This window comes from Cryptotermes secundus, unplaced genomic scaffold (assembly GCF_002891405.2).
Source record: "Cryptotermes secundus unplaced genomic scaffold, Csec_1.0 scaffold683, whole genome shotgun sequence".
NCBI classification, from domain to species: Eukaryota; Metazoa; Arthropoda; class Insecta; order Blattodea; family Kalotermitidae; genus Cryptotermes; species Cryptotermes secundus.
The window spans coordinates 380,013-407,538 of NW_019729903.1; the positions used below are offsets into that span (position 1 = coordinate 380,013).

General features: G+C 41.8%; 1 protein-coding gene across 1 annotated transcript in view; it reads left to right on the top strand.

Moving 5' to 3' along the window:
• Positions 1-1,514: 1,514 nt before the first annotated feature.
• LOC111865785 overlaps positions 1,515-27,526 on the top strand; it is a 325,696-nt gene continuing 299,684 nt past the window's right edge. The window contains exon 1 of the mRNA XM_023854066.2: positions 1,515-1,758. Within this exon, the coding sequence (XP_023709834.1) occupies positions 1,713-1,758 (46 nt within the window). The 5' untranslated portion in view covers positions 1,515-1,712. The remainder of the gene's footprint in view (positions 1,759-27,526) is intronic.

The window sequence follows — 27,526 nt, forward strand, 5'->3', positions numbered from 1 at the left end:
AGATTCTAGAATGCCGGATGATGGACCAAGACGAAAACCCCAGTAATTCTGAGTGTTATACGCCACAGTCAGAACCCTTTGGAAACCAGCAACCCTCACCCGGGAGTTGAGAAACAAAGAGCAAATCTTACGTTTCCGGCAATCGAACCACGGAATTCTCGACTGCCCAGCCAGTGGCGTAGTCACAGATTGAGTTATCTTGGCTCTGGACAGACTATACATAGTGCTGATTGCAAATAGACAAGTAGCTATGAGAACAAGAAAGGAAATGGCGTCTACATAGCCTAGTATGCACTCGACAGTAAAGTTTATCTTTCTCTTCAGTTCGTATGACATAGGTAAATGACTTATTGAGTTGAGTCTACTATCGATCACAGTTTTCTGCAGCGAGTTCTGTTTACTCCGTCACTGTGGCAACGGGTGAATTCCATTTCTTGTCAATATAATACGCTGCTATAGGCAAAGAACAGTAGCTTGACGTAGCTTCATATACAGTCCGTGCTTTTGGACCTGGCCGGTCTCAGCATACGGCGCAGTAGATTCGGTCTAGTGCACTGACTGAGATAGGAACTCCAGGCGTGTTTAGGCTACTACATTGACTTAGTTACACCGCGTCCTCATTCCCTCCCACAACGTAGCTGAAAGCATTGTCCCGCCTGACTTTTGCTCAAGTTTCTTCACGCCCAACCCAGAAGTCAGGTACAAAAATACGGCCTTTGTTAGTGTCAAGTAGCGACAGAAATGTGATTTGTAAGGCTTGGAAACTGAATATTACAACGACACTTCCCACAATAAAATTTTAGGCTGTGTTTTCCAAGGAGACAAATAAAGATGAGAACCCAGACCCACAGCGGTAATTTAAATAGAATTCATGAACCTTATTTACTGTGGGATGCTGAAGTAGGACCTGAAGTAAATAGATCCTTGAGTAATCCAATTACTTTTTGTCGCCAAACTACGAATTGTAATCACTCGTAACCATGATCTGTGAACGTGGGAGCTGCTAAGGTTTCTCTCAAGGGTTGGGGTGGGGACAGCAGCCAGTTCTCCAGCAGCTACAAAACGCACGTTTAAGCAGGCTACAGCTCGTTCTACTGATTGTCCTGAAGTATTCACGACATAAAAATACTCCCCCCCCCCAATTTTCCAGTTCTTGGCAATAATATTTGTTACATTCCCTCCTCCTCCTCCTTCTTCTTCTAGTTTTGATCTTTCTTTCCAAAAGTCTTTGGGTGGGGGAATGCATGACTCCTCCCCCATCCGTGGTAGTAAAGGAGATATCCTTGAATAAACGTTTGCTTTTTATAACTATGAAAAGGCGAAAAGAAATCTCGCGAAACATTTAGCTATGAACAGCACTAAAACAACGCGAGTTGACCTTCGTGTTTTTCTCTCTTCATGTTCTTTGAATGGTGTCCTGCTTCTGCGTCAGTCATTTGTTCAAGCGCTGTGCGTGCCGGGAACTACGATAAGTTGTAGTCACTCGCTTGGTGGACAGTTCCTGGCTACTTACAATAACGAGAAGGCTTGTTCCGCGTATACTCGCTTAACATTGTTCCTTTTGTTAACTTCAATTATTACGAAATCATTCACATTCTTGTAAAAGAGCGCTCTAGTGCCATTTTGTGCGAAGGCTAAAATAACTAGGAATTTCATCAAGACTTGCGAAATATCTGTCCTGTGTACGCACTGTGTTTAAGCTTCGCGTCAAGATGTGCACTCCACTTTGCAACCAGGATTCAGAGCAGGAACGCCTTGGTGAGTAATTCTGATTCATTAATATACGTCTGATAAACTGTGTCCAAAACAATGGTTCCCAACCTGAGGGTAGCGGGAGGGGTTTCAAAGGGAGCGAGAGACCACGAGGAAAAATATCAGTTTTTGGTGTCAGATTGTAAACTAAAATAACTCCATGCAGCTGATCATTCTTACTAAGCCACCAGTCACACAGCTACTCAAGAATTCCCCCATCATTTCATCAAAGGTTAATCATCGTGTTCAGAACAGCCTGCCACTGCTCTCTATCGTGAGCTAGATGAATCCAATTCATCACACTCAGTCCTATTTCTCTAAGATCCATTTTATTATTATCATGTGTAAGGGGGTATGCGTGACGAAAATAATGGGCTCTAGATCGGATGATTGGATTTATTGGCACTTCGGTTACAATCTCTCTTGATTACAATTAATACAGCACTATCACTGATTTGCACAATTTACAGTTCACCGTTGTACACGCACTAGGATTCTCAGTTTCCGCTAGTCGTCTCCTAGCAACGGATCTTAACACAGAAATTACCTCTTCAAATCTCTGCGAAGTCTTATTGCTATATCGTCTTCAATCACTCTGTGCTCCCCTTTCATAATCTATACTCAACTAATCTTCACAATTCAGTAAAGAAATGCTCCATGCTCGTCCTTGTACTTTCAATTGTACTGAACACGGCACTTCACTAATCTAAGTTACAACAGGTCCTCGCTCCGCAAGGACCACACAAAAACACAAGTCATGTGATTGCTATCTTGCTAGTCCATTGGCGCGCTGACTGCTACCTAGCAACGAGCTATAACATTCGTCCTATTGTTGCATGCGTGTAATGACAGACCCGACCTCTCGTCAGAGAGGGCGCCCCAAATGGACAGGACAGCAACTTTCACAAAGAAGAAAACATCTGGTCATGAGCCCCAGCTGGGGCTCGGCACCAAGACAGACAGACTGACTGACCGTCAGTTGTAACATGACTTTGACTTTGACTTTTGCATGCGTGTGTCGCGGTGTGCTATCGAGCCGTTGCTTAGAAAGGGGTTGCATAACCCCGTTTTTCTATTGTTTCGTGCGTGCATTATTTAGCGCGGCTGATTCTGTGGCTCAGTGGTTATTGCATGGGGCAAATACGCCACAGTATTATCCTACAACCCTCGTCTACAGACCAGACATGGTCAACAGGGCTTCAACAGAATGTACTACTTCCAACTTCAATGGGAAAAAGTAAGCAGACAAGACAAGGGCAACATTATGTACGTACTGGGATAAATTTCTGCTAGATTACACGGCGTCATGCCCCAGAAGATGGTACATTTTATGGAATCGCAGAGTTCTACAGGTATTCAATGATCCCAAAAATCTGGATGAGGAAAAGAAAGTGACATATAGTTGCTCATTTATTTCCAATTTCGTGACACGCCCAACCAAAGTTAGTACGAAGAATTCTACTTTCTGGGATGTGAGGTCGTGCGGCTCTTTTATAATTGAGACGGAAATACGTCCCAGAAGACAGAACTGTACACAACCACAGCTGGGAGAACCTCAATTCCTTAAAAAAAATATTTTTTGGAGTCACGACCAAAATCAAAATCACATTCACGAAAGAAATTAGAAGAAAATTAACCGAACTTGCTTGTTACAATTCAGTTCCGATTTTTCAGTCTTCCCATCTGCTGCCTAAAATATAAAAATTAAAATATACAAAACTATAATTTTACGTGTTGTTTTGTATGAGTGTGAAACATGGTCTCTCATATTAGGTGGATGAAGGAAGACACTGTTGGAAAAAAAAAAGTAGATGTTATGAAGTTTAAAATATTTTTACTCCTTGCCAAATATTATTATGATTGCCAAATAAAGAGGATTTGATGGCGTGGTATGTAGGACGCATGGAAGAAAAGAGAAATACTTATACAATTTTAGTAGGGAAATCTGGAGGAAGAGAAAGTTGGGAAGACCTGCTCATAGATGAGAAAATGATATAACGAAATACAATTGAAAGGTGTGGAATGAATTCGTCTATCTCAGGATAGGGACAGGTGACGGGCACTTGGGAGCACAGTATTGAAGCTTTGGGTTACATAAAATGATAAGAATTTCTTGACCCGGACAGCCACTACGTTATTCTCACAAATGAAATTATTTCTTGGAATTAATTAATGAGATCGTAAGCTAGCGAACTCGCCAGTCACAATCAGACTCAAATAACTTCGGATATGGGGTTCTCTCAGCGGTAGTTATGAAGAGTCCTGTCTTCCGGGATATAACGCCATTAAATTAAAAGGAGGTTTCAGAGGAACATGTCACCAGCATCTTCAGGGATGAAGACTAATTTGACAAGAAAACAACTTCTTGGCTTACATTCATCCTTGAAGATGGCGATGATATTTTCAACCGAAATGCCGGTTGACTCACCGGATTGCACGGCATTTATCCTGGAAGATAGAAATCTTCAAAATCACATAAAGTTTTCAAGAAGTTATTTTGAACCAGACAGATCAGAGATGTTTGTAGTCCGTGATTCGTTTCCAGGCTGGTCATAGGAAACCCATCTTTGTATTCTTCAGACCATGTTTTGGATTGGCCTCTCTATGTGACATCACGCAGTTCCAAACAATGCGCACATTGCAGTGTCACGTTTACTGCGTTTTGGAAATTCTCTACGTCGTTCCCATGACCCAATGGAACGTGACGTCACCGACACTCCCACATTCCCCTACAAATCTGTGCTCGTGGAATTTAAAGGGTGCCCAATCTCTATCATGAATGCGCTAAAAGCTGTCTGCCCCAATCCTGAGTCAGATTAATCCAGTCCACGTCCTTGAAATCTGTTCTGACGCTTTTTAATATTATCGACTAGTTTATGCCCCAGTTTTCTTCCTTCAAGTGAGTTCGCCGTTCAGATTTTCCAACTAAAATTTTGAATGTATTTCTTATTTCCCAATTACACGTTACATGCTCCTTCCATCTCATTTTTAATTTATTATTTAAAGCAAAGCCGACACAGCAAGTGTCACTCTCTTAAAGAAATCTTAATTTTGCACGCACACTGTTTTTATCTGTTCCGTACTCTTCTCACAATAAATGTTGATTTTCCCTACGCAGTATTAACAAATTTCTGCTTCTAATTGAGACGTGAGGTAAGAACTGTTATGTAGACGAATTTCGGGCTTCAAATTCAATTTCAATTATCATTAATATTTAATTTATTAAAATTCCTGAAACAATTAAATCTACAATTATATTTCTTTTTATTTCCCCTGGAAACGATTAATATAAAGTTACGAATGAACTGGATATGTGAATTCAATTGACTGATGTATGTAAGCTATATTGATTTTTCTTCACAATGTGATATATACATAAAACTTTACTCAGGAGAAGTACATAAAAGTCATTCCGTTCCAAAAGAAACATTGTAAGAGCAACCAGACAGTAATTTTCCGCCACGTCACCACATTTCCGAATCGTTTCAAATCAAAGTTTCAAGGCCGAATATGTTACAGACTGCTTTTGCATTCCACAAATACAGATATACGCAGCAACAGAAACAATGAAAATATATGTTGTACATCAATACAAACAAGAGAAGTACAGCGGTAACATCAACTGGAACAAAGAAACATATATCAACATAAACCATGAACTTACAGATGTAGAGGACAATATAAACCTTAAAAATGTGCGTGTTTGCACGAACAGAATTAATGAAAGTGTATAAACCGGAACAAGTAGACACTACTTCAGATAATAAACAAATAACTTATGAATTTCCCGAATCAGCACAAAGTAATATTTCTCTACAAGTTTTACGTAGAACTATGAATATTTACAAGTGTGTGGTTTTTACGGCAGTATCAATACAAATGTCTTCGGAAGTTACGTGGTGTATTTTATTATTTCGATTTACTTACGTGTGATCCATTTGCCATCTCCGTCATCAGCTCACGATACACAGCTTCTTTTGAAACCATCATTAATGAATAATGGTAAGGAAAGCTCCAGGAAGCAAGCAGACGCGGCCTAATTTGAGATACTATTGGGGAATTTGCAGACAGGGATTAAGAAAACACACGAAAGAATCTCTGCCAAGAAAGCCGGTGTCCCAGCCGATACTTGAACAGGGCACCTCCCTAATTCAAGTCAAAAGCGTTACATTTTCATCCAACATACCCGGCTATTAAAGCTAAATACATACACACTGACGGTGGCTATATTCAGAACTGTGGAAATATACTGTCACGTGATCGAATGACTATAGGCGGGGTTTGGATTAGTAATCGGATTTATTTGACACTTCAACACACAACTCGTGACTATGCTTTACAATCACAGAAAGACTAGAGTTGTCAGTCACGGTCTTCACTGCTCTGCTTGGTAACTTCTTCCAACCATGGACGTTCCGCTTCTGTCGGGCTCACGTACTCGCAGGCTGGCGGCCATCTCACACCAATCTAACTATCCTTCTAACTGTCGTCTCAGGGCTCTCTCTCTCTCTCTCTCTCTCGACTGACAAGTAATCAAAGCCAAAGCCAAAGTCACATTGCGACTGACGGTCAGTCAGTAAGTTATATGGTCGAGCACCAGGATATTAATTATTAGCGTTTCACAGTTACGGTCTTTCTTCAGTGGGGCGCCCTCTCTGACGAGAGGACGGGTCTGTCTTTTGTATATGCTGCTGGCACTTGCCAGCGCAGTCTTTATCGAGTCCGAGTCCCTTGGGACTCGAGACCATATTTTATTGTCTCAGATTTGAGACTTCAATTTTCGTCGCTTCCTACGACTCGCAGGGTTACGGTGGAGGTATTCATGGCAGTTGGCCCACGTATAACCTCGGCACGGACCGTACAGAAAACACCACTACCAACAGTTACTCCATTGTTGCATGTTAAGCGGCCATTACCTAGTAATGGCTGTTTCTCTATCTCCACAGTTCTTGCTTTGAGCATATATGCCACAGTATTTTGTGTTTATTTTATATTTTCAAATTGATACAACTGAATATCAGTCCGATGGTTTCTCCAGGTAAGCTGACGAGTGACGAGATGTCTTCCAGAGGCGTTGCAGGAACTCTTTGAGTGACAGTAATGTTATGGTTACCATCTTTCGGCCTCTCATACAACCATCGCTTATACATGTACGTATAATCCTTGCTAAGTGCTGCTCTTCCAGTGCATCTTTGGCTGTTAGATTCTTCGCCTTGTTTCTAAGCATGGGCCTTCATATTTAAGCAACTGGAGATGATGTTCAAGCGATTAGCTCTCACTTAACTGGGCCACCTATTTGGTTCACGGGTCCTTACTCAATATATCTGGATCACCTCTTCATTTCTGATTGGATCCCCAGTTTCCGACTCATGGAATATGTCGTACAATAAAATACGTGTGGGAAGACAGAGGAAGGGATGGGTAGTTAAAAACGAGGTAGAAGCAAGCTAATCCATTAACTCTTGATATGAAGAAAGATAAAATTCGTGTTACAATTGTCGCGAGTCTTGAATTTGATTTGGTACTCTGAAATGTGTTTCTCCTAATATCTGTGGGTCGAAGCTTCTTTACACTAAATGTAGGTGTTAAATTTATGGTTATGAATAAGAGATTGAGTTTCTGCAGAAACGTACAGTTTGTTCACAAATTATGGCAACGCTCTAGATTAAGAAAGAAAGGAACAATTTAGACAATTAACGTCAAAATGATTTGCTGTTCACTAAATTTGCCCCCAAACTGCGGGTGTCAACAGAAATGCGGAGTGTCCCATTTTTAATCGAATTATGATATAATCTGTACCCATCCTCGTTTAAATCATGCGTCACAGAGAGAAGGACTTGCTTGTTGAAAGGCTAAAAGACTCAGAGATACAGTTGAAAATTATTACCGTTTTTCATTCCTCTTCCTCAGTCGAATCCCGACTGATTTTCACTGTGAATTCGGAGAGTATGTTACAATATTACAACACACCCAGCAAGTTCCCTCAAGCATTAACACTCTGACTTGTATTCGTGACGTGTTTGGGTCGAGTTCTACGCGGGACACCTACGTTCCTGATGCTTTTTGTGATTCAACTGAGTCCCGCCAGGGGAACGCCGGGATAGTACATTCAGATAGGTCACGACCGTCACGACAACTTCATCATCCATTAATAATTCTATCATTCGACGCTAAATAGTGCTGCTAACCTCGTCGTTAACCTTTTCCCTGCCAAGCCCCTCCAGAGAACCATCCACTAAATACATCACGGTCAGTAAGCGCAGTTGCACAGGAAGCCCCACGATGCTTCTCACAAATGACCTTAAAATAGCAAGAGAACGATGTCCCTTGAAAGCCTATTCTTTCCTCCAAATATCGGCATGTCACATTTGATGCCATCTATTAATATACGCGATATATTAACTTGTTACCAATGAGCCGGTCTCGTCGGCTGTAGCGGGTGTAATGCAAGTACCTCGGACCGGATCTAGACGGTAGTGTTGTGCAAAAGGTGAAATAAATAATAAACAAATAAAACTTATGAGTACTACACCAAGAACCATCGGACACATAAAAAAAATAAAATTTCTTTGCAACCTACTGCTAGGGTTCTCCATTACATATGATGACGAACTTAAGTGGTTTCTTTGATATGTCCTAAGTAATGAAAAATGGGGTATGTGATACAGAACTTTGAGAGCGGTATGTGTAGCATGCATGAAAAAAAACAGAAATGCATGCAAAAATGTAATAAGTAAAAAAGAATGAATGCACTACTTAAAAAACTACATGAACATGCGAAGAAAAATGCTGAAATGGATCTTAAATATCCTGTGATGATATGTAAGAAGAATAGGCTTTTAGAATTACGTATAATGTATTCTGTATATAAATTTTAAATGCAAACGGGAGCAGGAAATTCACTCACTATTAGTAGGGACTCACTGTAGGCCATTTGCGCTTTGAAAACATAATATGTCTGCAATTTACTCCCATAAATTAAATATTATGAGCTCTACTTGGATGAACAGTTCTGGAATTTAATATAAAACAGTGAAATGGTTCATCTATTTTGCATAGAATTCCTGTATACATGTCACACTGCATGGAACCGAAGGGCGGTCTCTGCAGCGTTAGACTGGCTCTGAATCCATTTTGTTATTCTTCTTAAATTCTGAACTCTAATAATCTAAATTCTTTGAAATGACTTAAAAATATAGCAATTTAAATACTCTATTTAATATTATCACATCAAGCGTTTAAGAAAAGAGCTATCTTAAGGGGTGTGACGCCGTGTGGATCATTACAAATTACTGCGTCAAATCAAACCTTTCCTGCTGATTTCTTTCTTAGAGGAATGAGGTATATTCCTCCGAAACGTCGACGAATGTCTACAGGACTATACAGCATCACGTCACGAAAGATATTACTCTTATAATTTAAATAATTCTCCTTTTGGGAGAAGTCTTTTTTTTTTCAGTCTCAGTGGCGTCGCTACATTGCTGTATGATTTACAGGAGGAAGCAGCGCTGAAGAAAGATCATAAGAGAGGCTAAGAATTTGTGTGATGATAAAGCAGTAAGGGAAATCAAGTTGCATAAAGCTGCGTTGTTTTTATTCAAACTCCGATAATATGTTTTTCACACAGCGACATTGCTTAAAATCACACAGCGTCTTCTCGGTTTTATTGGGACAATTCAGTCGTCACTGGTTCGACAAGCTCGGAAACAAAAGCGACATACGTGAGGTTTCATGCTCTCTTGGCTATAACTAAGAAGTTTATTCTCTTCAGAGATATAATGCCGTGCAGCCTGGTAGATATTTACCGAGGTTTCGCTGGAACCAGCTGCTTCTTTGCTCAGGTTAGAGAAGCAGTATTTTCTGTCCTGTATATTGAGGCTAAACATTCTACCCTGAAGATAATGCAGCAGAATTCCCCGAAATTTAATAAATATTGTGATATGACATCTGAAGGCCGGAATAGAGGAGCCAGAGAAGACGTCCACTGCTAGGCAACGGCTTGGTAGATTTCTTTTCCCGCGACAAAACCCAAGAATGGAAGTATTGCTAAGAGACGGCGTATTTCGTTGGGTCAGCCCCGGGGATATATACTAAAGAGGAACACAGGCCAGCTCAAGAGATCGAGGAAGCGAGATGGTGAGTTGAGGGTTGGGAGTTCAGTTGTGGCGAGAAGTCGTTGCATATGCTGCACTGCAGTGACATTTGGAGTGTGTAACTCAGTGAGACTTTTATAGTTCCTGTGTTAAAAGCCGTTGCCAGGAAATGGATAGTAGAGGCTGTAATAGACTGAGGACACTAGAGTGGGTAGCAGTGAACTGTAAAGTGTGGAAATAGCGATAGGTTTATAGTTGTTTCTAGTACGACCTGTAAGTGGCCAATAAATTCGAGTCACTAATCCAAACCTTATCTAAAGTCACATACATACACGTGACAATATCTACCAGAAAACAAGACCTTAGATCCCATCACACAAAATCTTCAAACGTTGATATAGATGACTCTGAAACACACATTTAGCTGTGCAGGATTTGAGGTAATCACAGCGGTGGCAATGGAGAGTTCTATCTTCTCGGATATAACGCCGTGCAATCTGTTGAAAGTCGACGGATGTTACGGAGGAACATGTCGCCTCTATCTTCAGGGTAGAAGAATAAGTCAAGCTAGAAACCAGCGTCGAGTATGTACGTGGGTTATTTCATAAATAATGCACAGGTTGGCAACACTGCGGATTAGATGACGCAACAACAGTGAGCCTCACATCAGTTACAGTTCAGGGCTTGAGAAAGAAGCGCGTTATTTTGTTTCATTTATAATGTACTCTGTTCTTAAATAACGTGAGTTAGAAATGGAGCCTGCACGGTTCTCGGGTATTGTGACTGTTGAAGATCTAAGGTCGTACATTAAGATCGAAACATTACGTGGAAAAAAACCCGGCAGAAATCCACAGTGCTTTAAGTGAAGTTTGTGGCGAGTTAACAGTGGACCGTAGTACAGTTTCTCGCTGGGCTAGTCGTTTTCGTGGCGGTCGTGTGAGCCATAAACGATGAGCCAAGACTAGGAAGGCCGAAAACATCAACAGATGAACTAAGTGTGAAACTTGTGTCAGATGCTCTTGAAGAAGATCATCGTGCGACATGTGAGGAACTTTCTGAAACCACGGGGATTCCACCAACGTCAATATTCCGAATTCTGACAAATGATTTAAAGAAGAGAAAGATTTCTGCGCGATGGGTCCCGCACTGCTTGACTGCTGAACAGAAGCAGAAACGCCTCGACATTGCAACCTTGCTGAAACAAACATTCGACGTTTAGGGTCAAAAGCATTCTTGTATCGACTTGTCGCTATTGATGAAACGTGGGTTAGAGACTTTGAACCGCAGCTGAAATCACAGTCCAGCGAGTGGAGAGGTCCATCATCCCCTCGACCAAAAAAATTTCGACGATCTCAATCAAAGGTCAAACAAATGATGATCTTTACTTATGATCACCAAGGACTCATCATGAGAGACAGAGTTCCGTGCGGGAAAAGCGTCACAGCAGTTTATTATCGTGACTTTATTCAAAATTTGTGCAGAAAAATGCACAAAAACTGACCTCAGTTGCTCGAGGCTGGGCCTATCATTCTCCATGACAACGCTCGCCCGCACATCGGGAATGTCGTAACAGAAAAGCTGCGCCAATACGGTTGGGAGGTGTTGCCTCATGCTCCTTACAGCCCGGACATGAGCCCACCAGACTTCGACTTATTCCCAAAGTTGAAACAACCTATGCGAGGCCGTCGTTTTCCCTCTCTGGAAGAGCTTTCTGCTGCAGTTAACCGAGCCATTCGACCGATAAACAAAGATGGTGTCCTGGATGGAATAGTAAAGCTTCCCACACGCTGGGACTCGGTCATTGAGAAGCAGGGGGACTATACTGGAGGGCTGTAAAGAGATATTAAAAAAAAAAAAACATGGACGTAAACAAAAAATTGTGTGCATTATTTCTGAAATAACCTACGTAGCAATGACTTTCAACAGACTAGACATGTTCTATCCCAGATGATATAACCCCACATGTCTGGCTATCTTCTTCAAAACCGACGAAAACGTGAAGTTATAATTAGACATTATCTTCATGAGAGATACAGAATTTGGGTTGAAAAATCTGAAGATAACCAGTCACTTGGAAGATCTAGGCAGATATTTGAAGGAAATATTAAAATTCATATGAACTGGACGTTGCGCCGTGATGTAGACTGGATGAAACTGACTCAGGAAAGGAACAGGTGGTAGGCTTGTGTGAAAACGGTAATGAACACAAGTGTCTTATAAAGGCGTGGGGTTCCCTGACAATCTGAGAGATTATTAGCTTCTTAATAATAACTTAATAAGTCAGTTAATCCAGTAATTTTCCACCCTTTATGAAATCCAAGGTTCATTATTGAAATTGCATCGGGTATTTCACCAATAGACGTATAAACTTTGTTTCATTTGTAGCGTTAAGTTGAAGGAACAAACCGAGACCAATTGACAGTCTAATTAATAAGTTCACTACATGTAGAGTGAGGCAAACTAATGCGTGTTTACATGAGTTAAATTAAGCATAAATCAGAATGGAACTGATTAAACTTGAGGATCCAAGAGATATTTGTAGTTGCGTAATTACTTTAACTTCCCACGTTTCGATTACAGATGCTCTTAGTAAACAAGATTAGCTTGTATACTAGTTTCTTGTAACAGGATGCATGTGAATTGTTCGTAGTTCGGGAAACTGGCTTTAACTTCCTAATTGCTCTCAACGTTATTAATCATCAATAAAAGAAATACACCTCACATATTTCCTCTCGTAGGGGACAAATATCGAATAGTTTGTATAAATTTCTTGAAGAGTTTTCTGTCTTCTGCGATATAACGCCGTTTATTCCGTTTAAATTCAAGAGACTTTTCAGAGGAACACATCGCCTGCATCTTCAGGGTCGAAGGATAAGTCGAGCAAGAAACCAGCCTGAAAGCAGGTGGTAAGCAGATATTTTAAAATGGAGGTATGTCCCTCCGAAACGTCGGTTGACTTTCCGCAGACTATATGGTGTTATATCCCAGAAGACAGAACTCTTCATAACCGTCGCTGTGAGAACTTCAAGTTCTATAAATTTCTTAAATTTTAAGTACAGGGACAAATGTACTCCAGCTGGTTCCCTCTTACCTCCAGTCCTTATCCGTGGTTCCCCAAGTCACTGACTTTACATTATCCTTGAATTGTGTTCTGTTACTGTACGCAAAACTAGCGCTGACTCATACGAAGAGCCCATATTCTTGTCGAATAAACCTTCCTCCCTTACTTTTAGGAAGTTTCTTCTGAGGGCTGTATTATGGAAAGTCTGAGTAGAATGTCACAGGGAAGTATCCACCTAATCCGACAAAAGTTCGGCCATATTTCGGGAGAATGTTATGCCTCCATCTTCAGGGTCGAATCACATGATCGATGGTATCTGTGACAGAGAACCAATATATCATCATGATTCCGAAACGTGCTCGAACCCAAGTACAGGTATATATTGATAGCTGAAAGGCCAGCAGAAAATTAATGCTCTGTCCCTGAGGCTTAGTTATCTACCCGGAAATTTCATCCGAAGTGTCGCTTGTCCAACAAACTACGCGGCATCACATCCCAGAAAGTAGTAAACTTAATCCTTAAATCCCATTGGTTAACATATGTACCACCTGCTTAACATACTAAAACTCTCCATTCTGCCCATAGAGTGTATTTTTATGTTCCGTATGAATTGGGCTCTAATTCCCTGCAATGTTCAGCAAATACTCTATGTCGATATAACAATGGGCCAAGTGTTGGACAACAGATGGACTTGGTTCTATTTTCCTGAACTGTTTAGGAAATACGTCGATATAACAATGGGCCAAGTGTTGGACAACAGATGGACTGGGTTCTATTTTCCTGAACTGTTTAGGAAATACGTCGATATGACAATGGACTAGGTGTTGGACAACAGATGAATTGGACTCCAATTCCCTGCAGGGACAAGATATGTTTTCTTCGCCACACTCTCCGGGTTCAGGCATATCCCAACTTCCTATCCAATGGCTACAGACATCTGTTTCCGGTAAGCGACCAAGACGTGACGCTGACCATACTTTCTCATCGAGTGCCGAGGTTAAGAATACGTAAAGCTATACCTACACTTCCCCTTTACCGTCTTCATTGCTTGCTGCAAAATAAAATGCAGGGATAGCTACATCATTACCTTTTATAATAAAAAGTTTCCATGTTTAATTAAGCATCAGGCTACGAAGTGATACTGGGTAGTGAAGGTATAATGCCAATCATTCTTAACCTCGACACTAGACGATAATGAGTGGCCGGCTTCGCGCTCAGGCTACTTTTCTCCTGGAGAAACATTCCGTGGTATCCAGTGCAGGAGGAATGTGTGGAGGGAATATAAATCTCTTGCTGTTGCCCGGAATCGAACCCCGATTTCTACTTCAATTCGTTGCCTAGTCCCTCTATAATCTGTTCTACACAGGATACTTTCCTGAGAAAATAAGCTCTCCCTTAGCTTACACAGCATGACATGTCTTCAGTACCAATCGTTGTATAGTAGAAGTAGTGACGGTTGCTGGGTCCGAACGTAGCCAGCAAATGGCGGCCTTGTTTGTAACAGATAAAATTCGGCCAAGCGAGTACTAAACGAAATTCACGAGGAAGGAAGAGAAATCTGCTGGGAAAAGACAGGAACAACGTTCCCTCTCGCACGTCAGTCAAGGTAGATTCGCGGACCAGCGAGCAAGAAGAGAGGAAAGTGATTGATTGCTACGCAACACAGTTATAAATGAAACACAATACTGGCCCAAGCCACAATTGTCTCTAGATGACGTAGCATAAAATTCCCATAACTTCCCTAGGCCTGAAAACGGGATGAAACAATTCTAAAATGTTTACTGAAATTATTTCAAGCTTCGTCTACCAAGGAGAGAAATACATCCTGTGGTTATCTGGGGGGGGGGGCTGTTTCCCTTGGTTTAAAGCGGCAAAGGCGTGAAGCTACGAACTAAGGTCAATCTAGAGTCGAGGTCGAGAATGGTGGAACTATAAATGCACACCCCCATACGTCCTCACGGCTTACTGCATAATTAATTAAGCAAAGGGACAAATTTACTTTAAACTTTTCACTGTCTTCTTGGAGTGAGATCGTACAATCCAATATAAACTCGCCGACGTTTCAGAGGAATGTCAAATTGTCTCTCACGTTTCCAATCTCTTTCCCTTTTCGCCTACTCCTCTCTTATTCTCCTAGGAGCAGGAGTTGCGTAGTCGGTATAGCAACTGAGTGATCGGAGTTCGAGTCCCGGTAGTGTCAACAATTTTCTCTTCTCCAAACCGTCCAGACCGGCTCTCTGGTCCACCCAACCTACTATTCAGGGGGTGCCGTGGGCTCTTTCCTCGCGGATAGAGCGACAGGGGTGTGAAACTGACCACTCACCTCCAGTTATTGTCGAGGTCAACAAAATATGGATCTATACATCCACTCACACAAACGCCTTCATGACGTAGCGCTTAACTCGTTGAACACAGGGACAGCTTCACCTCTGTTATTCTCCTGCTGTTCTTATGTCTCTCTTACAGTCTTCATGTCTGAAATTGTTAACGTCATCTGATTTTCTTGCGCTTATGGGAACATAATTAAGAGTAATAATTCTATTCTGGTATCAGCTAAGAAAGCACAGGACACGCATTTAGCATAACGAAGTTTCTTAATGGCGGAAAGAAGGATGCCCTAGATAATGCTGAAGAACAGACCCTGTTACATCTTCTCTGATGCTAATAAAGCCCGTGTACTTGGCTTTATCTATCTTCCCACCGCCCTCTGAAACACGGTGTGTGTGACACTGTCACACCAGACACACATTAATTACAGTTACTGCCTGTCAGCATCGTCTCCCGTAGTCCCTGCGACCAAACGTTAATTAGACCTATGATATAATAATGAGTGCACCATGGGAACAGAAAACCAGCTATCTGCATAAATTATTAAGTCCCTCCCACCACAAACGCTTGAAAGCAATGAATGCTCCTAGTTTTCTTGCCAGAATTTTCAACTGCGCATTCATGTGTAAACAGCAAAAACCTACTTCATCTTTTCCGCAAAAAAAAAAAAAAAAAATGTTATCACAAGAAGCGCATGGCAAAGCGTGGGGCTGAGATTATTACAAAGGTAGAGCAGGGCTATCGTTCAACGTTGGTAAGCTTCCAGAAACTGTAACTTGGCTAGAAACAAGGACACTTTTTCTAATAATAAGGCAAATGAGGGTTTCAAGAGCAGACATTTCAACTCTCTTCCTTAAGCACTTACTGTGGAACGTGTGGTTCCGTGAAATAGGGCACAAGTAGGTTGCAAAACTGGCTGGGTTTGGACATAGGAGAGCAAGCAACAGAAAGATTGGGCGGGAAATGAGGAATGTAAGAGGAAGGGAATGAGGAGGAGCATATAAATTAAGAGAAGGAAGGGAAGGATAGAGGAAGGTGATAAGGTGGAGGGGCCTTAGTATGAGGAGAAGGAGAAGCGAGAGTAAGAGGAGAAGGGGAGGAAGAATATAAGAAGTAGATGGAAACAGAACAAAATGAAGAATAGGAGAAGGCGATGGAGAGAAGTGAACAGAGTAGGAGGAGGAGGGGAAGGAAAGAAAGAATAATACAAGGCGATATGCAGAAGGAGAAGGAAGAGTAAGTGGAGAAAGAAGAAAGCACAGGAGAAAATCGATTCAAGAAGGATAAGCTAGAAAGAGAGGAGATGGAAGTAAGAAGAGGAGAATGATGGGATGGAGAAGGAAGATAACAAAGAAAGGAACAGAAGAAGAGTGAAAGTTGAAGGAGGAGAAGATGGAAAAAGGAAAGGAGACGGTGGAAGAAGAGTAAAAAAAAAAGAATAAAATTTGAACGCTTGTTCCTGATACCTTGAATCTGAAGCAACGTCGTTTCCAAGCCTGGCTCTGTTTCCGTCATCAGGTAAAGTTATAGCCCTAATTTGTTGAGGTCGTTATATGGAAATGAACTCTGTTCCGGCCTGGGAAAACCTGCAATACTATATCTTAAATTCTGCTTCATTCGCAATTTTGTATCGAAAAGGAGTCAGATTTTAGACTCGTAGCAAGTGAATTAAAATCTCTTCTGCTATTTTGTGTAGAATATTTCTGGAACCACCGGCTCGTATATATTTTCTCTGTTACTTCAGAGGGATTATTACACAGTAATAAGAAGCAATCCCAAAACATTTATTTATTTACTTTATGTATTGCTTTTTCTGTGAGATATTCAACCAGAAATCGCTGCCATTCCTAAGTCGCATGGACGAAGAAGCTTTTAGTCTTCATCCCTGAAGATGGAAGCATAATATTCTTCAAATCGTTGGTAGATATACCGAATTACAAGGCATTACATCCCGCAAGGCGGCACTCTACATACAGACCGCTGTGAAAACCTCAAATCCAACACAGATGGCCAAGTTTAATAACAAATGGATAATATCTTAAAATGAAAACTTCCAGCTGAATCAATGGAAAGGGTTAAAACACATCATGGAAGAGTAGTCAAGACTATATATAAAGCTCTTCCTTCTCCAGCAATCTCAAGTAATTCCATCTGTTTTCTTTGCTTCTTCCAGCTGCAGATAGCTATGGTCTGGAGTTTATCTGCCTGCACGCAATGTGTGTACACTAAGAGAAGTCCCACAGAGGATTTTGTTCGTCTTTGTGTATGGTTAGGAGCTTTACTACGTACAAGGCATACAGACCACAAGTAAGAGCCAGTCACCGGATTCGTTTTCTCATATAAACACGTCTCGTTGCTTTCAAAATAAAGGGAACAATCGAAAACAAAGATTAGAAATGGAGACATTTCATTCAACAGAAATTCATAACTGGATTACAATGATATCCATTAACTCTGTGGATTATTTAACGACACTGACAGAAGCTAGACCAAACAGACTCAAATTACAGAGAGATAGATGAATGATGAATTGGAACAAAATTGGAAGGAAACTTCAGTAATAGAGGTACAAAAAGAACTCCGTGGCATGAGTCCGCAAACGAACTACACCGGCTGAGCGACCGCCGCTTGTCGGTGAAATTAATGTCAACTTTAGTGGTTAGAGGGTGTCGCGTGGTCAGCACAACGAATCCCCGCGGCCGTTAATTTCGGTTTTCTAGATCGGAGCCGCTACTTCCTTTACTATCCCGATACATTTTTTGGAGGAACTGAGGAAAATTACAAAGAAAACCAAGTCCCTGGTAAGTCGTAGTGTAAGTCTGTGAACACTGTACATGTGATACACCGCCGCCAAGACAAGAATATATCAGTAAATATACACAAAGGCTGAATATTTTCTTCCTGTCGTTATGTATCCGAGCACGTAGTTACGAACATAAGCAATAGATGTCAGGAACAAACGAGTATGTTACACTCGTAGATGGCGTTGGTAGTATTACAAAATAAAGAAGAACCCCTATTTCAATGCCGACATTTGCCGAGAAAGTTTACTTTGAATTACTTAATACCTTGTCATTGTAAGGTAAGGTAAAGTTGTCTCTGAGCTTAATTAATTAAGCATTAATTAATTAATGGGAGAGTGGATGTATAGATCTATATTATCTTGACTTCGGCACTAGTTGAAAATGAGTGGTTAGCTTCACGCTCCTACCGCTTTAACCAGGGGGAAAAATCCCCCGGCTACCCTTTGGATAGGAGGTTGGGTGGGGCCCAAAGCCGATCTGGACGCTGTGGAGAAGAGAAAATTCTTGGCTCTACCAAGAATCGAGCTCCGACCCCTCGGTTGTTCAGCCCGTAGCAGGTCGCTATACCGACTGAGCTATCCCGGCTCCTGCGTTGTCATTGTATAAAATTTAATGCGTTACTACAAACACAACTGTCTTTCTACTAATTTTCGAGTTATTTAAGCTTTGTTAGATCTGAGGTTCTCACAGCCCTGTTTATGAAGAGTTCCATCTTCTGGGGTATATCGCCATGCAGTCTGTTGAAAGTCAGCAAATGTTTCGAAGGAATACATCGCCTTGATCTTCAGGATTGAAGTCAGTGTGTTGCGTGGTCAGCTCAACTAATCCCCACGGCCGTCAATCTCTAGACCGATGCGGCTATTTACTTGAAATTGCTCCTCAGTTAACCTCACGAGACTGAGTGGACCACGTTCCAGAACCACTACTTCTCAGAAAATCTGGTAGTACTGGGAATCGAACCCGGCAGGCAGGAACTCTGACCACTAGACCACAGAGGAGGTCCAACGAGCTTTAAACCAGTACTAAATAATTTCCGGTTTATACTTTCAGTTAAAATTTAATAATTCATATTTATTAACTGTGGGACATACGAGTAGATTAATGCATCGGTTGACAGCAAAGTTCCAGTGATGTTATTGATTTCACTGTCATACGGCATGAGTTAAGTGGTAATAATGATAGACAGCTAAGCATATTGACTATTTCTGATCAAACAGAAGCACAAATCAACACACAAATATTTGACCCACACAACTAGCCTCGTACACAACGCTTCCATTACGTCCCTTCATGTCAGTACCGCATCCTTCGAGTCCTTCGGTACCCCTCTGCGGTGCCCTCCATTACAGAAATTTGTCGTTCACGAACCGTTCCAAAAAACTCCAAGTTCTCTGGTGAACATGTTGATCCTGATGCAGGGTTATAAATGCGTCTCTTCCTTTCAGTCATCACTTTCTCTATTCCGAAATGAATCACGACGTAACCCTTCAGCAGTTTCTCAGAACAGCTACAGACTCAGAATCCCATGTTTCCTTTACACCAACATTACCGAAATTATAAAACTGAATAAACATATCAAGAAAGGCATTTTCTTAGAAACTCCACTGTTATAAAAGGTACAGCTATCCCTGTAAAAGGCCGTGGAGGCTCATAGGGTTGTGAGACGTCGAGGCTCCCATCTTTTCTAGAAAATCGGTTCACAGTTGGCGGTGAGGTTGTCAGCCTTACGCGCCGGCTGGCCTTTATCCCCAGGAAGATTCAAGGTACTCATTTCTGATAGAGGCTTAGTCGACCCCAGGGCCATGGTGGAGCTGGAAGGATTAGGCCAATTAAAAAATCCAATTACCTCACTGGGAATCGAACTCATGACTTTCAGGCTTGTAGCATAGTGCCTGAATCAACTACGCTATCGCGTGTCTCCCAATCCACTAATACAGTGCGTACAATCAAGTGCGCGCCGCGGCTGCAATTTGCCGTGAGTCATACCACCGCAGAACGGATGCAACTCCTCCCCGCGACTGCAGTGCTCCTACGCCGATGGTTGCATAATCGGAACCCGAGGTTGCATTAAACAGTCAGTCTTTGTCTTGCTGTGGAAGTGGAGTGGAATGTTTACAGCTGTCGACAGACGGTGGAAATGAAGTTCACTATTAAACAGCGTGTGTTTATTGTCGAAACTATTGCAAGGAAAAACATTTACAGAAAATTCGCACGTAGGTTTCGTCAGAAATATCCTGACTCGCCAGTTCCCACAAAGTCGTGTGTAAACAGGCTTCTGAAAAAGTGGCGGGCCACAGGTTCAGTGAGTGACAAGAAGAAGCAATCGAAGAGAACTGTGCTGACTGAAGAAAAGGTTAAGGATATTCAGGCAAGATTACAGATCAGTCCTCGAAAATCGTTAAGACGCTTAGCACAGGAAACTGGTGTTTCGCTAGGATCTGCTCGCACAGCCACAAAGTTAATCAAATTTCGCCCGTATAAAGTAACAGTTGTGCATGAGCTGAAAGAACCAGATCATGCAGCAAGAATTCGTTTTTGCAACTGGCTGCTGCAAAATGTACACGATGGAATAGTGGATCCTCAGCTTCTATTCATGACTGATGAAGCGTGGTTCCACGTTGGTGGCCACGTCAATGCACAAAACGTAAGAATATGGAGCAATGAAAATCCTCACGCTATACAGCAAGTGCCATTACATAGTGAAAAGGTGGGTGTGTGGTGTGCTGTAAGCCCGCGGCGAATCATTGGCCCCATATTTTTCCACGATACCGTGAACTCTGATCGGTACATTAATGACATACTGAATCCCTTCTTCGATCAGTTGAATGCCGAAGAAAGACAATACGGGTATTTTCAGCAGGACAACGCTACAGCACATACGGCTAATGCATCCATGGTCGCAATACAGGAAGTGTTTGAAGACAGAATTGTCAGTAGAGGACTGTGGCCTCCCAGATCCCCAGATCTCAGTATTTCTGATTATTATCTTTGGGGCAACCTGAAGCAAAAAGTCTACAAAAATAATCCCCGCAGCATTGATAGTCTTCAAAATGAAATTACACGCGTAATTCATTCAATTACCGTCGACGAACTGCAGAGAGTGTCGCGTAATTTATTTGTGAGATGCGCGGCATGTTTGCAAGCAGAAGGAGGTCACTTTCAGCACCTGTTATAAACCACGGTAAGTTATCTTTTTACTGTATTCTTATAAATGTGTGCATGTAGAGCAACTGATGGACGGAGACTCAGCGACACCACTACACTCACGCTATCGGGGAACGGCACTGCAGTCGCGGGGAGGAGTTGCATCCGTTCTGCGGTGGTATGACTCACGGCAAATTGCAGCCGCGGCGCGCACTTGATTGTACGCACTGTATAATAAAAAATATATATTCAGAACTAGTAGGAATTCTGAATAAACGTTTAAGCATCCATGCCTTGCGGATGAAATGTTTCATTTTAAAAGTGCTGATTGACAAAAATTGTATACTAATCAACAAAGAACCAGTCCTTCGACTATGTAGGTTTTAAAATAAAACTGCTGGCCAATCTTATCGACATGCATCTAGTTAAAGTTTAAGTAGTGCTCGTTTTAATAAATCCTCTCAATACCAAATTTCATGAAAATCAGTTTGCATGCGGACAGGAGACATGGCAAAGTCAATCATTCAAGTTTCTTGCACGCCTACTATAAGTCACATGTGACTGCACTCAGGCAGTTACATAAGAACAACACGTATATATGATTAAGTTCCGAATTGAATGAGGCACGTTCTCGAATCTTCAATCCCTTGTAGCGGTTATTGATATTACCTGCAGATGACAGCTGCGTGATGGTGGTGCTCGGGGTTCGTAATGAAAAGACAAGTGGAAATATTCCATTAGACTCTGCATGCGGTTGCCGCGCAACCAGTACACTACATCTGTGTTACGAACACACACACAACGTTGGTATAATATAGGGGTGGCAGAAAAACTGGACCATGAGTAAAATCCAGTCCCAAACAGTTTCAAACACGTCCACGGCTCTATAATAAAGCTAAGGTCGTAAGACCACTTTTATGTCTTCCATTTCCAGACGTGAAAATTTCGTGCATGAGACGAAGTTAGACGATGGTCACACGGAAAACCTGCTCATGTCCATGAGCGGTTCATTTGAGACGTTAGCAGTAAACACACTCCCCGTTAACAGACATGGATTTTATAGAAATGTATTTGTTTATACTTCTATGTCGAACAAAAAGAGAGGCGAAGGAAATTGTGGGTCCGTCTTTAAATTTTTAAAAGGTCAGAGAATTGTAACGCATGAAGATTTTGATAGGAAAGCCAGAAGGAAAGAGAACACTAGGGAGACCAACAAGGATGTGAGAGGATAATATTGTGACATGACGCCTGAAAGCCGGAAGTGTTAAGTCAGAGAAGCGATGCAAAGACGTCCATTGCTAGACAACGGCTGGCTAGACACGTTTCCGCTGCAACGAATAAGCACATAATAATATAGGAAATGTTATAGTGGTGAACTCTATTTAAATCTTCCCGAAGTTATAAAGGAAGGACACATGAGAATGCTGAGTCAGTTCAGTAGTTGAGTTCAGAAGTTGTAAGAGAACTGAGACAAGAGAACGAGAATGGAGCGGTAAGAGAATTGAAAGAGGAGGACGAGAATGGAGCGGTAAGAGAACTGAGACATGAGAACGAGGATGGAGCGGTAAGAGAATTAAGGCAAGAGAACGAGAATGGAGCGGTAAGAGAATTAAGGCAAGAGAACGAGAATGGGGCGGTAACAGATATGTGTAAAGACGAGAATGGAGCGGTAAGGGAATTGAGACAGGAGAAGGAGAATGGGGCGGTAACAGATTTGAGACAGGAAGAGAAAGGAGCGGTAAGAGAATTGAGACAGAAGAACGAGAATGGAGCGGTAAGAGAACTGAGACAGGGGAATGAGAATGGAGCGGTAAGAAATTGAGATAGGAGGACGAGAATGGAGCGGTAAGAGAATTGAGACAGGAGAACGAGAATGGAGAGAGTACTCGAGGGTAGATTGATTGTGAGTTGTAACTGATTATAAATAAGAGAGACTACACAATCCAATCATCAAATTCAGAACCCGTTATTATTAGTCACGGAACCCCGGACACGTGATAATATCAAAATGGATGTTAGAGATGTAGAATGGGGCGGCATAGGCTTGAGTGATCTGGCTCAGTATAAGGACCAGTGGCGATGTTTTGTGAGCACGGTAATCAATTTCAATTTCCATAAATTATTGGGAATTTACTGACTAGCAAAACGTCTGGCAGTTTCTCAATAAGAACTCAGCTTCACGGAATTGGTTATTCAGTTCGTTAGTTAAATAGAGAATTGGAAATTTCATCCATTTCATGCCCAGCCAAAGAGGTGCCCTGAGAAAGTTTTCGAGTTCTATCGAATATCCGTGAGTTTGCTTATAAGGCACAACAGATCACTGTGGTCGCGGTGCAAGGGCCAAGAAGGCCCACCCCTACATTCATAGCTTATCGGGTACTTGACTGTCTACAAAATTTTTCCATATTAAAATAAACTGTCCAAGCTGTCTACAGATCTTGAATTTTGAAGTACAGATCCACAGGGGGGCACGCTGTTTTCATGTCAGGCCAAGAGGAAAAGGCAGCTAAAATGGGACATGACGAGTTCAACTGCGGGAGACATTGAGAACTCAGTACGGACAGACACACGTCAAGTATATTCATGTCCGTCTGCCCATGAGGGTTGATCACTGCGGGTTGCATTTGGCATGTCATTTTCATGTGGGCACATGAACCCCGAAAGGGGAACACTCATGTTACCATACCCTAAGGCAGAAACACTGCAACACAGCAACACAGCAACACAACATATTACCACTTATGTTCTCTCTGTACATTATACGAACATAACGAATAGTAAAATCCAGGACGGCTCATTCGGTATAGCGACGGGCTAAGGGTTGGATGTCCCGGTTTTATTCCCGGCTTGGCAAGATTTTGCTTTTCCGCACATCTACCAGACCGGCTCTGGGGCCCTACCAGCCTCTTATGCAATGTGTACCGGAAGCTTTCCCCAGGGGTAAAGCGGTCGGGTCTTGAAGCTGACCAATCACTTCTATCTAATCCCGAAGACAATAATGGTGGAGCTATACCTCCACTCCCCCACGTCCTCATGGGACAATTTTGGCTTAATTAGTCATAGGGATAACTTTACAATTATATGGTAAAAGTGATGCCTATATTGTTACTTTCTGTTCCTCACAACACATAATACTTCAAAATATACTACACTACTATATATATATTTTTTTAAATATGAAGGTCGCGGGTTCGAATCCCGATGAGGTGGATTTTTTTACTTAACCTACTCCTTCCAGCAGCACTATGGCGCTGAGGTCGACTCAGCCTCTAACAGAAATGAGTACCAGGAATCTTCCTTGGGATAAAGGGCGGCCAGTCGGCGCGTAAGGCTGACAGTCTCACTGCAATCTGTCAGTCGATTGTCTAGAAAATGTGGGAGCCTCGACGTCTCACAGCCCTATGGACCTGCACGGCCTGTTACAGGGATAGCTTTACCTTTTTAATGCTAGATAGGCTGTACCAACTTTGTCATTTATACAGTAAATACTGGTGTTAGAATCAGTACGCAATATCTCTTTGTTATCAACAAATTTGGAACTGTATAGTGAAACAGCTCTATCTCGGAAACCGTTCTGAATAGGACACATGTACATATACACTTTTCATTTTTGCTTAGAATGACCGATACTACATGTAACCTCCCAGAATACTGACCTGTCCTTCTGGGACGTCCTGTACATGTCTTCAGCTTTAGAGTTGAAGATGTTCCCTACATTGAAGATGGAGGCAATATGATCCTTCGAAATGTTCACAGAATAAAAGGTGTTTCTTTTTTAGGTTTATTTTAAGGCGTTGAGCTATTATAGCGTCGAATGGTAGGACGATTGATGAATGATGAAGTGGTCAGGATTCGGAAGGAAACGGTTGTCGCCTGTTCAAGGTACTTTTCCGGAATATGTCTGAAATGGCTGAGGAACATCATTAGATTTTCAGTCACGATATCCTGTATCCTGACCGAGATTCGAAGCGAACACCTATAGAAGAGAAGTCTGGAGCGTTACTGTTGCACAGTCCCATTCATTCATGTCCGTGGTTAACCGAGACAAATTGACTTACACAATGTGATCATACCTTGGAATTTCAAATACAGCGATCAGATTACATTTTCTCTTTCAAATTATAACAGATTTCTCGAAATGAAAGGGAGATACCTTGAGATACCTTGGAATAGATGCAAGGGTCAATATTCTTACATGTACACCCGTTGCTAGGCAACGAATGGTAAACAAGTCACTTAAAAGACAAACTCTTGATATACAGTCGGTTGCTACGTTACTCAACAATGGTGGGGCTGTTTCCTCGTCGTTGCATAGCAACGGTCGCCACGCAGACAGCACAAAAAACGCCGTACTTCTATTGTTGCGGACGTTACCTAGCAACGGCCGACGTTTACAGATTTACTACTTAGCAACGGGTCTATATACGACAATATTAAGGTGGATTTAAAACAAATAAGATATAAATTTGAAAGGATTCTGACGATCGTGTATGCTGTACAGAAATATTAGGCTCTTTCTAACGGGCCCAACTGAGTAGGTTTACCCTGCCCCATCCACCTGAGGACGGAGACAGATCCAGTCTCCGAAACGTTGTGGTTTTATGTCCTTTATATACCAGGACGATGGATAGAGTCCAAAATAAGCCTAATAGTTCTGTAAAAGATATAAATTGTACACCACATTCAACTGTCTCACAGCAAGGTCTCATTGCGGGCTGTTGTGAATACGGTAATGAACGTCAAAGTTCTTTAAATAGAGAGGGAATTTTGTGATTGGCTGAGATGCTCGGGTACCCAAAGCTTCTACTCCATGGAGACAGCTACCTCATATCCTGGTTTCCGCGAACACTGAATGTTACAAAATATTTCAAAGTATGTTGAGAGGTTGGTGGCAGAGTAATTAAATTTTTGTGTGTAAAGTTATTTAAACTTTGTTCAATGAGCGAACCTCTGAATGGTTACGGTGAAAGCTCCACTGGTGTATAATCCCCTACACCAATATCGGTACCAGAACTATGATTAAAATCAAATCACCCTGAACTGATTAATTAGAACTATTTGCAAACCTTCAGCAGCTTCGTCTGCTGAAACTTGGAAGTTCCTGCCCGTGAAACCTACAAGTTAAAGCTTCTTATTTAAGCTCGGTATAACGGTTAAGCCATGGGCTGGACTACAGAGTAATCTGTGTTCGATTCCCAGTTCAGGCAGAGGTTTTCTCTGATCCAGACCTTTAGACCATCTTCATGGCCTTCCTTGCCTCCTATAAAATGGGTACAAGGGAAATTTTCCCAGAGGGTAAAGGATCCAGGGCATGAAGCTAAAACCTAACCTTCTAGTGTTGAGGTTATAAATTCGTTGAGCTATACTCCCACTCCCCATGCGTCTTCAAAGAGCAGAGCTTAATTTTATGGACAACTTTCTCCTCTCTATACCCTGATCTCTATCCTGAGCCAGATTAATCAATTTCACAACTTCCAATCCCATTTAGGATCAATTTTAATATATAGATTCGATCTGTGCCTAAGATTCTGCCGAGTGTCTCTATCTCTCATGTCCTCCTACAATAACTTTGCATGAACTTCTCTAATACGTACTACATGCCCCACCCATCTCACTGCCCCTGATTTGATCATTATAACTTACCTACTTACTCATGGAGCTGAGCCCTTCTGGAGGAGCCGCCAATTCTGCAGCAACTCAAGAATTTCCCAGAATTTTATGGAACCCGAAGGTTCACAAGAGACCTCCATTGGTCCCTATCCTGAGCCAGATCAATCTAATCCATACCATCCCATCCTATATCTCTAAGATCCATTTTAACATTGTCGACCCACCTACGCCTTGGTCTTCCCAGTGGTTTCTTTCCGTCTGGCTTTCCCACCAATATCCTATACGCATTTCTCGTCTCTCCCATTCGTGCTACATGACCTGCCTACCTCATCCTCCTTGACTTGATCATTCTAATTATACTTGGAGAAGAGTACAAGTTATTAAGCTCCTCACTGTACAGTTTTCTCCAACCTCCAGTCACTTCATCTCTCTTCGGTCCAAATATTCTCCTTAACACCCTGTTCTCGAACACCCTCAGTCTATGTTCCTCCCTTAATGTCAGAGACCAAGTTTCACACCCATACAGAACCACAGGCTAAATTATAGTTTCGTATATTCTAATTTTTATGTTTTTGGACAACAGACGAGAAGACAAAAGTTTCTGGAGTGAATGGTAGCAAGCATTATCCGAGTTCAATCTTCTTTTACGAGTAATTTCCTCCTGAATCAGGTTTCGATCTGTTATCGTTGTTTCCAAATATCTTAACTGTGCCACATTTTCAAAACATCTGTTT